Source organism: Salmo salar, chromosome 24, assembly GCF_965601325.2.
Source record: "Salmo salar chromosome 24, fSalSal1, whole genome shotgun sequence".
NCBI lineage: Eukaryota > Metazoa > Chordata > Actinopteri > Salmoniformes > Salmonidae > Salmo > Salmo salar.
Window position 1 is genome coordinate 25,597,860 of NC_138314.1, and position 14,179 is coordinate 25,612,038.

General features: G+C 45.9%; 1 protein-coding gene across 1 annotated transcript; it reads right to left on the reverse strand.

The window, feature by feature from the left end:
* Positions 1–221: 221 nt before the first annotated feature.
* On the reverse strand, positions 222–13,836 carry LOC106585338 (histone-lysine N-methyltransferase SETD1B). Its single transcript, XM_045706622.2, has 17 exons — positions 13,694–13,836; positions 11,880–11,978; positions 11,511–11,775; positions 11,260–11,372; positions 7,014–8,180; positions 6,122–6,865; positions 5,868–5,984; positions 5,660–5,753; positions 5,348–5,544; positions 5,132–5,240; positions 4,544–5,011; positions 3,271–4,402; positions 2,939–3,098; positions 2,720–2,845; positions 2,497–2,616; positions 2,179–2,316; positions 222–618 (listed from the first exon to the last, which is right to left on the reverse strand). Exons 1-17 carry the CDS (start codon positions 13,829–13,831, stop codon positions 445–447), a joined length of 5,361 nt encoding a protein of 1,786 aa, XP_045562578.1. The 5' UTR covers positions 13,832–13,836; the 3' UTR covers positions 222–444.
* Between the last annotated feature and the right edge of the window lie 343 nt (positions 13,837–14,179).

Below are 14,179 nucleotides of genomic sequence, written 5' to 3' on the forward strand. Positions count from 1 at the left end.
ACAACCAACCTGAGAGAACAATTACCAAAATAACTTAGTAAAATGCTTGACACAAGCTGAATACATCTTCATTAGCTCTCATGAATGAAAACATTTAACTCATCATGTACACATTTACACAAGAAATCACCTCTACAGGGCAAGGCAATATCATACCCCATCCTGTATAGTATTTTTAAGAGAGAGGAGAACAGCGCACATCCCTGGTGCAGGGGGTGTGTGGTTTTTCCACAAACTGTTTTAACAATAAATAACTTTCTTTTAAAGGAACTTCAATTGTCTGCCCAAGAGTTGCTGAACATTTTTGAATCTTCAGCTTGCTCCACTCTTCATGAACCTTGGTTGGAAAGGGAGGTATTATTTTTCCTATGTCAGGAACTATAAGGCAGCAGGACAGTCAGGAGTTAGTGCTTGAGAGGGGGGCTGGAGATAAGGGTTCAGAGTTCAGTTGAGGGAGCCCTGGCAGTTCTCTGCTCCACACAGACAGGGAATCTTCTCATCCTCGATGGGGAACTTGTAATCATACGTGATCTCCTCATTGACACTGATGGGCTGCCGGGAGTAGATCACTATCTTCTTCTGGGATTTCACTGTGATTATTTTTGCATAGCAATTAGGCTGAAGAGAGAAAAATTGTTACTAAGTCATCAGTGTGATTAGAGTTGCAAAGCTACCGGTAATTTACCAAAGTTACTGGAATATTCAGTTATTTTGGTCATTAACAGAAAATCTATGGCAATCTATTATAACTTTGGTAATTTATACCTGAATAACTTTTGAAAAATGTATTAATGTGTAGTATTCATGTCCATATTGTCCATGAGTGTGTAGTGGATATAACATATGGCTAAAGAGAAAATATCGTAATTAATGAAAAAAGCATCTAATCAACAATGCCATTATTTTCAATGAACTCTGAAACTCTTCCAACTATTGACTTTTTTCACAACTGCCAGCAGTTTGACGCCAAAACATTTACAATAAACACATATTGACATAGTAAAATAAATAAGTCTGTAAAAAATATAAAGGATATTCCATGCTGAAAACTTTATATTAAACACCAATGGTATTAACTAAGTTGATGGTAAATATTTAGGATAATGTTTTACAGCATTCATCTTTTTAATTATTTAATCAATTATTTAATTAATTGAACACACAGAGGACCAGAGATAATTAAAATGCACTGAAAAGATTTGGCATGGGTCCTCAGATCCTCAAAAGGTTCTACAGCTGCACCATCGAGAACATCCTGACTGGTTGATTCACTGCCTGGTATGGTAACTGCTCGGCCTCCGACCGCAAGGCACTACAGAGGGTAGTGTGAATGGCCCAGTACATCACTGGGGCTAAGCTGCCTGCCATCCAGGTCCTCTATACCAGGCGGTGTCAGAGGAAGGCTCTAAAAATTGTCAAAGACTCCAGCCACCCTAGTCATAGACTGTTCTCTCTGCTACCGCACGGCAAGCGGTACCCGGAGCGCCAAGTCTAGGTCCAGAGGCTTCTAAACAGCTTCTACCCCCAAGCCATAAGACTCCTGAACATCTAATCAAATGGCTACCTAGACTATTTGCATTGCCCCCCAACCCCCTCGTTACACCGCTGCGACTCTCTGTTGTTGTCATCTATGCATAGTCACTTCAATAACTCTACCTACATGTACATATTACCTCAACTAACCGGTGCCCCCGCACATTTACTCTGAACTGGTACCCCCCTGTATATAGTCTCGCTATTGTTATTTTACTGCTGCTCTTTAATTACTTGTTACTTTTATTTCTTATTCGTATCCGTATTTTTGGAAACGGCATTGTTGGTTGGGGGCTCGTAAGTAAGCATTTCACTGTAAGGTCTACACCTGTTGTATTCGGCGCATATGACTAATAAAATTTGATTTGATTTGAATTAGACACCTGTAATAATCTGAAGTACCCAAAAAGAGCCACTAGGTGTCTTGTGCTAGATTGAACGATGCCAAAAAAAATCTGGTATTTTACTGGTCAACTTTGAACGTTTCCAGTAATATACCCTCCATTTGCAACCCCTATGTGTGATAGTCCGACCATTGTATCTGTTTCCAAAATGTTTAATAAATTATCAGTACTATAAATCAAACCATTTACAACACAATAGTTCTGAAATGCAAAACATTTCCATAGACCATATACCACTCACATTGCAGCTGTGGTTGATAAATCTGGCCAAGTTCCCATATTTAGTGGCGTCGATGATGGTATCCTGATCGACCCGGAACAGGTAGCTGCTCCCAATCCCCTCATCTTCATAGCGCTTCTCCCGCATATCTGCAATCACCTGAGGAGAGGGGTGGCGTGCCCATTCACACAAGTCACTCAGTTAAGAATTAGCTCTAGATGAAATGTACATGTAAATGAATATGTATCAAAATGTTACACCAGTCTGCTGTGCCCCTTACTTCATGTCCCTTATTGTCCTACCTATTTACTGTGTACTGTGGCCCAGTCTGTGTCTCACCTGTCTGATGCACTGGCCCACATACTCAATCACCATCTCATCTGCTGCTATGGGCTCCAGGGCAAACAGGCCCCAGTCATGGATGTGACTGCGGCAGAAACGAATCCTCTTCTTGCGGAACTGAAACACAGGAATATCGTCTGTGACTAAAGCCTCATGTCGTCTGCAGAGAGATACACTGAACTGTACTGTCTGTCTGGGCACAGATGAGTGGTTGACTGACCTTAAGCTGGTTAAACCTGAGCAGGTCACTGTCACAGCTGAAGGAGGAGAGCAGACGCCGTTGTTCAGACCTGAACTCAGACCCAGACCGCAGGGAAGGGTGCGGCTGGGCTGAAAGACTCACCCCCTGCAGAAATTAAATATAGTCCATTATCAAAGCTGTCAATTATCAGGTACGGCATACGTTAACATGGGGGAAGAGCTGTTCCTCTCTGAATACCTGGGTGTCTGCAGGGGGCTGGTCTGTAGTCAAACACTTGCTGTTGAGGTATTTTATTTTGTCATTCTTGCTGATTTTGTAAAAGCCCTCGCTGCGGGCAGATCCTGTCACATGGTCCCACATCCAACCATTGAGCTCCTTCCTCTTCTCCGTCAAGACTCTGGTGAGTGCAAAGGGGTCAAGGGAACTAGACAATAATTCACTGATGTATAGAGGAATATGTATGCAATTCTTAATTAATGTCAATGTGCAACAGTTAGTCTATAAGAAATGAATTCTAAAACATACACAATAACAGTTGAGATCCCATTAGTGTATCAGAGTCCAGTGACAGTATGGTAATAACAGCTCTGTAGTAAAGGATATGAGGGTGGGGGACCCAGAGAGTGTCACTGAGCCAGCTGAAGCCATTGTCCTGCTGTAGCAGCCTGTCATAGGTGACCTGCAGCAGCTTGGAATCCTCCTCATCCAGGCCATCCTTCCAGACACTGTGGAGGACAGTCATCTCCTCACTTCGTGACCGACGACAGGGACTGGCCGAAAAGACAGAGGGCATGGCTCTCTGCACTGACCTCATCCTTTGCCATCGCCTCATCCTCCGCTTCATCCTCCGCCTCATCTTCCGCCTCATTCTTGGTTGTACCCTCCTCCAGGAGCACTTCAACATCTCTCTCTGGTTCTCCACATCTGTCAGCCCTGACCATTTCTCCAGGCCCTGCAGGGGTATCTTCCTCTGGGACCCAGGATTAGGATTAAGCCACACACACCCATGGCCAGGAGTCTCTGCTGATGACTCAGACAGGCTGCTAGGAGAAGAAGCTAGAACAGGTGAGTCTGTAAGCATTTCATCACAGGATAAAGGAGCACCATTAATCCTCTGTGAAGAGGCCAACATAACGGTGGTATTCCTGTGTGTTCTCTTGGTTGGGATGAAGTCCCTCCCAGGGGTTCGTGGGGTCCTGATGTAGAGGCCGGTGGACATGGAGGGGAGGGGGAAAGGGCTACAGGGAGTGGGACTAAACCCCGGGCCTCCCTCTGTGAGGCCCGTCTCCCTACCCGGTGTCACTGGCACCCTCCAGGTGGTAAGGGGATTCCATAGACCCCTCTCATCTCTGCCTGGTGTTTTGGGCATGTCCTCGTATGTTGGGTACGAGGCTAAGGCAGGGGGATGAGTGGGGTGGCTCTGGGACAAAGGCTCACTGTCTGTGGGGGAGCGGGAGAGGAGGTGGTCCATAGAGTCCTCCTCACTCTCAAGGAGGGCCTCTGCTCCCCGACCAGGAGTGTGTGGCAGTTCCACCTCCTCCACAGCAGGGGGGGTTGGTTTGCTCTTGAACAGCAGGTCTGAGTCGCTGTCCCCCAGAGAGCCAGTAGGGGTGAGAGGCCGGAGGTTCTCCACGTTATCTGGTGACTCAACGCTCCATTCAGGGCTATCTATCTCCACTGCAAAATCAGGCTCCACCACTGCTGGTAGAGGAAAACAAACACTCTGTTTTGTTGAATCTAATCCCTGTAATTGCTGTCAGGCTTAAAATGCATACATAAGAGTTGTTATTGAAGAGCACTTTTATTATTATTTACCAATACATGCATGTCTTTAAAATCTACCTGGCAGTCCTATGGGTGAGGGGGCCTGGAGATCATGGTGGTGCTCACTGGACAGGAGCTCCATCCCTGGGTCAGGTCGGCTTGTGCTGCTGGTGCGCCCAAAGACATCTCGAGTCAGACAGACTGAGTACTTCTCCTCCCCAGGCTGATCCCTCAGGACCGGCTCTGACCCATCCAGTAGGTCCAGCTCTGTGCCTGGGGTAAGAGGGGCTGAGGGTGTGGCCGGGGGCTCCAGATCCATCTCCTCCTCATCTGATGACAACACCACACACTCTACCTCCCTGTTGACCTCATCAGCATCTCCATCTGTCTCCTCCTCTTCCTCTGTCTCCTGGTTAGAACTGGAGTCATAGTCTGAGAAGTCTTCACTTTCCTCAAAGGAGGAGTCAGAGGAGTCAGACTCTGAGAGGTATTCACTGTCTTCTGAGGAGTAAGACTCTACCTCTGAGAGGCTTACCCTAGCAACTTCTGGTAAATGACAAAACAATAATGTGCATTTCAGTACGTGTAACAGATTTATTGAAGTAGATTTATTAAGCAACTGTTAAAACCCCTTAAGACAAAAACTCAAAGCTTCTTAAACATTACCCTCATTTGGAGACTGTAATCCTCGTGTAACTTTAGAGAAGACCCCATCATCTTCATCATCGTCCACTTCTTCCTCTTTTTGTTCACTGTCATCATCTTCATCCCTCTGCTGAAAAAAAAATAAACTGGTTAATGCAACTTAAACATATAATTTGATGAAATACATTTGACATTTCAGTATTGCAGTTGATTGACAGCTGGAAACCTCTGGTGTACCTGGCGTTGGGGAACCTTGTCTGCTGCCACAGTATCCTCCTCTTCGCCTCTTGTTGGCTCCCCCTCTTTCTCTCCGCTCTCCTCTTCCCCCTCACTGTCCAGCTCCAGTGGCCTTGCATGTCTTCGCCTCACAGCTGGAATACTTCCAGTTTTTGGGGACCTGTCCAATGTGTGATTCGTTATATTACTCTCCAGCTCTGAGGGGAAAGAGAAAGAAAGCGTGCTAAGCATTCACAATATTTTCATTGTAAGACCAATTGAAATCGTACTGGGGAGTAAATATGTTGCCTTGTCCGAATGCACAGCACTAACCAGCACTCTCATGCGCATCATTAACAGGTGTGTAAGGACACTTTCCTTTGGGGTCCTCTGAGGCAGTTGGATCATCGGACTCTTTCTTCTTTACCTACACATGAACACAAGTCACGATCATCATGATAATCACCTCCACAGACACAGTCACACTGTACCTTGTTAGAGCTCCTTCATGATACGTTTAGTAGCAGCAGCAGAAGCCTACCTTGAAGGAAGGCAGGTTGGTGGCACCACGCGGGCCAATGTTCTGTCTTAGGGAGTCTCTTGGTTTGGTCCTCACCTCCACTCTACCCTCTCTGGCACTCACAAGAGTTACAGCAATCTGAAAAATGACAAAATGAAGAAGCATTATAAACATTATAGCAACAAACCACAAGTATCAAAACAGATACTTTTGCTGTGGTGTAGAAGAGTTCTGTATCTTCAACTATACTGAACTTCAACTAGGTAGTAGCTCACCTTAGCTTTCTGCTCCTGGCCATCCCACCACTCATCAAACGCCCTGAAGGCTACCCCCTCAACCATTTTACGGTTGATGTCTCTCTTCACGATGGACTTAAGCTCCTCCGTAATAACTGCCAGCACTTTTTCCACTCTGGCCTTATGAGGGTCCTCCTGCAGAGGCAGGTAGCCGGGTGGGGGCACAGAGGGGTTGAAGGTGGGCATGAAGGGAGGCAGGGGCCAAGGTTGCCCAGTAAAAGACACTGGCACACTGCCACACCCAGGCAGACCATTCACCTTGTCCATATGCACAGTGTGCAGCGTATTCAAGGGAAATGTGTAAACTGGATGTAGGACAGGGGGAGGGGCTGCCATAATTGGAGGAGGCCCAAGGACAGTGAGAGGGGGAGGAATGTGTGGAGGAAGTAGATGGAATCTTGGAGGTGGGACTGGAATAGAAAGAGGAGCTGGAATGGGATGGATGGAAGGGGGGATTTGAGGGTGAGGGTTGGAGGGAGAGAATCGAATGGGGTGGTTGGAGTGGGTGATTGGTGGGGGAGGATTGGAAGAGGGAACTGAAGAGTGAGGATTGTAGGGAGGGATTGGAGCAAGGTGATTGAGAGAGGAGATTGGAAGAGGCTGTCGCAAGGAGGGAATGAAGGAGTTGACTGTGATGCTCTTGGAACAATGGCTTTTGGGATTCGACATTCCAGATTGCCCCGCATTTGAGATGTCCTTATCTTCCCCTGGCAAATGGAGACCCTGTGAAAGAAATGTAAAATGAATAGATTGTAACCCGCTCCCCAATGTGCAATGCAAGAAATCTGTCCCTAATTCTTTATCTATGATGTTGCTTGTTAAATCTCGTTAAACATATCAATGTATTCATACTCTCTATTTTCTCCAATACCTGAGAAAATGATAAGGAATGGAGGGCCCGTCCCATATACTTTTCACTAGAGGTTGTCTGATCTGCATGGTCCATCTCTGTTCCTTTACTTCTCTCCCTTTGAGTGAGAGAGAGTGTCCCAGGGGGGCAGGGGGGCTGTGAGGTCCATATTAGAGAAGGCATCCCTGGAAGGGACTCGTCTCCTTCCCACTCAGGGAGGGGAGTGGGACTGACATCCTCCAGACCATCACTGGTTGTGGGGTGGGTACAGTTCACGGGAGATCCACTACGGGCTGGGGTGTGGTCAGACTCAGGAGAGTACATCGAGACAGGGGAGACTGGGGAAACAGGGCTGTCCTGAGAGTGCACTTCAGCATCCAAACTCCTTTCACCATGTAGAGGGAGGCAGGAACTCTGAGTCTTGCTGAGAAGCATCTCAATGCGTGAGTCCAGGCTGTGGCTCTCTGCCTCTGGGATGGGGCTTCCAGGAGAGTTATTGGGAGGGGAAGGGGGCGGATCTATAAGGCCCGCATCGGGTCCAGAAGGGGGAGACTGGGGTCTCTCCCTCAGAGGCACCACATTCATACTTGTGGCACTGGCAGAGCTGCTGCTCAGAGGGAAAGCCTCAGAGGCAGGAGGTAGAGAGGGCACCCTCCAGGACTCCTGTTCAGGAAGGGAGAGGTGGAGACGAGGCTCTGTGGCAGGGTTATCATCAGCCGAGGGCAGGCGGTTCTGATACCAGAAGAAGGAAGACTTGTAGCTGCTGCCAGCAACCTGGGTTTGGGGCTGGAGAGGACGGTGAGGTTGGAGGTGTTTGAGGAGAGAGCTCAGCTCTGAGCTCTGATGGTGGGATCTCATATAAGGTCTCCCTGGTTGACGATAGCAGACATCGCGCCTCAAGCGTCTGTGAGCACCGTATGAGGAATGTTCACCCTGAGTGACTTGGTGGACTGGGGTAGTGTGCTGGCTAGAGTAGCAAGAGTCCTGAGAGAGGGGGGTCCCAGACAGGCAGGGGGTATGAGGGGTGCCCTGAGAGAGGGGTGTCTGCCCAAAGCTGCCCGGTGTGTCCTGCCAGATACTGGAGTAGGCTGTGTCTAGGGAGAGAGGTGTAGCCACGCTGGTGGGACTGGAAATAGACCTTGTCAATGATGAACTCCCATCAGTCAGTTTCTGCAGAGGTTTGCTGTCCTGAAGATGGAGGAAACAAAACAAAGTGGCTAAAATGAAGCAATGAAGCATCTCACATTGCCTCAGCCGAGTCTACTCACATCACCATAACCAAAAACAACTTTTCTAAGTTGTTTTTGAGCTATTGCTCGCCTGAGGTAGAGTATCTCATCATAAGCTGTAGACAACACTATCTACCTAGAGAGTTTTCATCTGTATTGTTCGTAGCTGTTTACATACCACCACAGACTAAGACAGCATTGAATGAGCTGTATTCCGCCATAAGCAAACAAGAAAACGTTCACCCAGAGGCGGCGCTCCTAGTAGCCGGGGACTTTAATGCTGGGAAACTTAAATCCGTTTTACCTCATTTCTATCAGCATGTTAAATGTGCAACCAGAGGGAAAAAAACTCAGGACCACCTTTACTCCGCTCACAAAGACACATACAAAGCTCTTCGTCGCCACCCATTTTGCAAATCTGACCATAATTCTATCCTCCTGATTCCTGCTTACAAGCAAAAATTAAAGCAGGAAGCACCAGTGACTAGATAAATAAAAAAAGCGGTCAGATGAAGCAGATGCTAAGCTACTGGACTTTTTTGCTAGCACAGACTGGAATATGTTCCGGGATTCCTCCAATGGCATTGAGGAGTACACCAGATCAGTCATTGGCTTCATCAATAAGTGCATCGATGACGTCGTCCCCACAGTGACCGCACGTACATACCCCAACCAGAAGCCATGGATTGATTACTGGCAACATCCACAATGAGCTAAAGGCTAGAGCTGCCGCTTTCAAGGAGCGTGACTCTAACCCGGAAGGTTATAAGAAATCCCGCTATGCCCTCCGACGAACCATCAAACAGGCAAAATGTCAATACAGGACTAAGATCAAATGTCCCGTGTGGCTCAGTTGGTTGAGCATGGTGTTTGCAACGCCAGGGTTGTGGGTTCGATTCCCACGGGGGACCAGTACGGAGAAAAAATGTATGAAATGTATGCATTCACTACTGTAACTCGCTCTGGATAAGACCGTCTGCTAAATGACTAAAATGTAAATGCAAATGAACTGTACTACACCGGCTCTGACGCTCGTCGGATGTGGCAGGGCTTGCAAACCATTACAGTCTACAAAGGGAAACACAGTCGAGAGCTGCCAAGTGACATGTGCCTACCAGATGAGCTAAACTACTTCTATGGTCGCTTCGAGGCAAATAACACTGAAACATGCATGAGAGCACCAGCTGTTCTGGAAGACTGTGCGATCACGCACTTCGCAGCCGATGTGAGTAAGACCTTTAAACAGGTCAACATTCACAAGGCTGCAGGGCCAGACGGATTACCAGGACATGTACTGCGAGCATGGGCTGACCAACTGGCAAGTTTCTTCACTGACATTTCAACCTCTCCCTGTCGGAGTCTGTAATACCAACATGTTTTAAGCAGACCACCATAGTGCTTGTGCCCAAGAACACTAAGGTAACCTGCCTAAATAACTACCGACCCGTAGCACTCACATCTGTAGCCATGAAGTGCTTTGAAAGGCTGGTCATGGCTCACATCAACGCCATTATCCCAGAAACCCTAGACCCACCCCAATTTGCATACTGCCCCAACAGATCCACAGATGATGCAATCTCGATTGCACTCCACACTGCCCTTTCCCACCTGGACAAAAGGAACACCTATGTGAGAACGCTATTCATTGACTACAGCTCAGCGCTCAACACCATAGTTCCCTCAAAGCTCATCAATAAGCTAAGGACCCTGGGACAAAACACCTCCCTCTGCAACTGGATCCTGGAATTCCTGATGGGCCGCCCCCAGGTGGTAAGGGTAACAACATATCCGTCACGCTGATCCTCAACACAGGGGCCCCTCAGGGGTGCGTGCTCAGTCCCCTCCTGTACTCCCTGTTCAGTCATGATTGCACGGCCAGGCACGACTCCAACACCATCATTAAGTTTGCAGATGACACAACAGTGGTAGGCCTGATCACCGACACCGACGAGACAGCCTATGGGGAGGAGGTCAGAGACCTGGCCGTGTGGTGCCAGGGCAACAACCTCTCCCTCAACGTGATCAAGACAAAGGAGATGATTGTGGACTACAGGAAAAACAAGACCGAGCACAGCCCCATTCTCATCGATGGTGCTGCAGTGGAGCAGGTTGAGAGCTTCAATTTCCTTGGTGTCCACATCACCAACAAACTAACATGGTCCAAGCACACCAACACCAAACCTATTCTCCCTCAAGAGACTGAAAATATTTGGCATGGGTCCTCAGATCATGGGTCCTGTAGAACCCTCAAATGGTTCTTCATCTGCACCATCGAGAGCATCCTGACTGGTTGCTTCACTGCCTGGTATGGCAACTGCTCGTCCTCCGACTGTAAGGCACTACAGAGGGTAATGCGAACGGCCCAGTACATCACTGGGGCCAAGCTTCCTGCCATCCAGGTCCTCTATACCAGGCGGTGTCAGAGGAAGGCCCTAAAAATTGTCAAAGACTCCAGCTACCTTAGTCATAGACTGTTCTCTCTGCTACCGCATGGCAAGCGGTACCGGAGTGCCAAGTCTAGGTCCAAGAGGCTTCTAAACAGCTTCTACCCCCAAGCCATAAGACTCCTGAACATCTAATCAAATGGCCACCCAGACTATTTGCATTGCCCCCCCCCCCCCCCCCCCCCCCCCCATTTTACACCGCTGCTACTCTCTGTTGTTATCATCTATGCATAGTCACTTTAATAACTCTGGCTACATGTACATATTACCTCAACTAACCGGTGCCCCCGCACATTGCCTCTGTACCGGTACCCCCCTGTATATAGTCTCGCTATTGTTATTTTACTGCTGCTCTTTATTTACTTGTTACCTTTATTTCTTATTCTTATCCGTATTTTTTTAAACTGCATTGTTGGTTAGGGGCTCGTAAGTAAGCATTTCACTGTAAGGTCTACACCTGTTGTATTTGGCACATGTGACTAATACAATTTGATTTGATTTTAATGAGCAGTAATAAACATAAGATTGAATTCTGTCTGTCGAAGAACTAGAAATGGAACACATTAGAACAGTAGAGCAGTAAAACTATATTACCTGCAATCTCTCAGTTAGGCGTTGGAGGGTGTGCTCATCACTGCCCAGTGGCAATGTCCAAGGGGTGTAGAGTCCACTAACAAGAAGATGGAAGTACCGCATTCTGTTTTTACCTAAAAAATTATTAGAGTCAGATGGATCACCACCCAAAAGCCAATTGAAAATCATAATCTATTATCACATGTATTGACATTAGTTATGTATGTGTAATTAAGCCTATTTTCAATTATCAATCTATTATATTAACCTACCCTTTGGATCAAGTTCCACGTGGATAATGTTCCCCATGACAGAGGTGTCATGAAGGTGTTCCACAGTGTCCTTTGCAGCCTTGACTGTGTCGAAGATGACTTTAGCAATTCCTAAATGCTTCTTGTTTTTAGGATTATATAAGATTTCCACTTCCTCAATCTGTCCGTACTTTATGCACATGTCAGTCAAGAAACCCTCCCTTACATTGTCATTTAACCTGGCAAATGTCACTTCCTTGGGAGGGCCGACATAGCATTCATCAATCTATAAACATTAATCAGATAACAGACTGTCAGTTGGTAAACAATGATTATTATCCATCTAAGATTGCATTTCACATGACGTCATCGCAGAAAATGAGGTGTTACCTTAAATTTGGGGACCAGCAGGTCAGTGTCTCTGAATTTGGTCCAAAGACGACAGATTCTGGGATCGCGGACAGTATCCACAGGAAATGCCCCTAAGTCCTGAACCTGATACAGTATACATCAAGGAGGTAAGAACACTCATGTGGGAACAGAAAAAAGGTGTGTTGTCAAAAGAAAGTTTAGGTCAAGGGCAGGGGCGGAAATCCCGGGGGGGACGGGGGGGACACGACCCCCCCATCCTGGGAAAAATATGATTTGTCCCCCCCAATATATCACTGAAACATAACTATATAATTTAAATTATATTAATAATACGCAATGAAAGCAATTGTGCTGATTATAGACACTTAATAGCGCGTTTTTAAGTTTCAAAAGATTGCAACCCCCCCCCCCCCCACCCTTTGCCTCACAATGGTTTGATCCACTGCCAGTTCCTTAGCTTGCTAGGTAACAGAGAGGTCGTATCTACTGTCTGAAAGGCACTCAATGCACGTAACTGACGTGAGCTTAATCCAGTCAATCGCGCACACACACTAGCTGAATATGCAGAGCTAGCGCGCAAATATTAACTATTAAGCTAGCTAGTACCTATTCCATTTATGTGGCGTCGTCAAAGATGGAATCAGCATGCAGATGATGTAAGTTAGTGCTTGAAAGTCCCTGTGATAAGGTTAGCGATAAACTGAAATCCAAACTGAACAGAACTACACTCTCTTCTTCCATTGTCTTAAATATATTTAATGGTCTCGTTGCAAAAGCTAAATTGTCACAAGTGAACTTTTATTTATTTATTTTATTTCACCTTTATTTAACCCGGGTAGCAAAGATTATAGCAAACACCACTGAAACGGAATTGGTGCTCGCTAGCTTTGCAAATTCAGCTATTGTTGGAAGCCAGCCAATATGAAACAAACTATTAAAATTACAAAAGGTTGCAGCATATGTTGTGTAAATGGGGAACTCATACAGCTGTCAACTCTTGTCATTTTAATCCGTTTCACATTTGCTAGCTACCTTTTAGATCGAAGCCCAAATAGAATGATTGAAGATGATAGAAGCCCATCTCCTACTGTAAATAACCTACACACTGTGTGTGTGTGTAGCCAGCCAGCCAGCCAGGTAGAAAAATGGCAGAAAAATAAAAGGCGGACATCAGAGTATTTTTCAGTACACCAAAACGCATAGTAAGAACCCTAGTAGCCTAATATCTCAAAGACTAGTTGATAAAATGTTCATAAGAAAGAAATGAAATTCTAATGGAAATGTTTCACAATGATGTCATTAGGAAGAGCAGGCAACAGATGGCACACAGACAGCAGAGTTGGGGACAGATATGCAGGGACAGACTGGCAGAGACAGGGAGTCTCAGGTAAGTTTGTTGAGTCTTTGTTTGGCAACATTATGAAAGGTTCTCAATTTTTTGGACTTGTAAAATAGGAACATAATTGGAAGACGCCATGGATACCCCCACTCTCAACTTAAACTGGTGACTGAACTAAGATTTGTTAAAGGCAATGGTATTGCTGTTGTGATTAGTTGTGTAGTTTTGGGTACCGGTAGTTAGGAGTACGGCAAACACCTTATTTCTTTGGTTCCTCAATATACATTTACCATATTACAATGTAGGCTATGTGTTACAGCACTACTTTTGGTGTCCCCCTCAGGAATTGCTCTTGGGAAAATTTCATGTAATTGTCCCCTCCAAAGTTGATATCAGATTTTCGCCCCTGGTCAAGGGCTACAGTATCTGTAATAACGTTCAACAAGTGGCCTAACACAACTAGATGTAAAAATCCAAAATTAAATTTACTCACTGGCATGTTGAAATGTTGCCCATCGTAACGATACACTTTATAAAACCCATTCTTCAACGCGGGGTCTACGATCAACTTGCAGCTCCTCCAGTGCTGAGGATGTTTTTCTCCGTGATTTACCTGATGGTTGTTTTCCATTACATTCACCACACCTGAAAACGTAAACAGTAGGTCTATTGAACATACGACATACGCAATAGCCTATATTACACGCCATGCTGAAAATATTTATATAACATGTAAAACAAAATAAACATTGTTCTATGCGACACGATAATATGCATAAATGTGATGGTAGACTGACTACTCGTTAGAGATTTTATCATCTGGTCCTAACCATTGAAACACGCCCTGACAGGTGATGGAGAGATGGCGATTCACCTGTAGCTACAATGTTATTGTAATTCGTGATCTTTTACATGTTTTGCTAGTCTTGAGCACATTTTTATCGCGCTTTTCTTTTAATCGAGAATATGTTGCAATGTT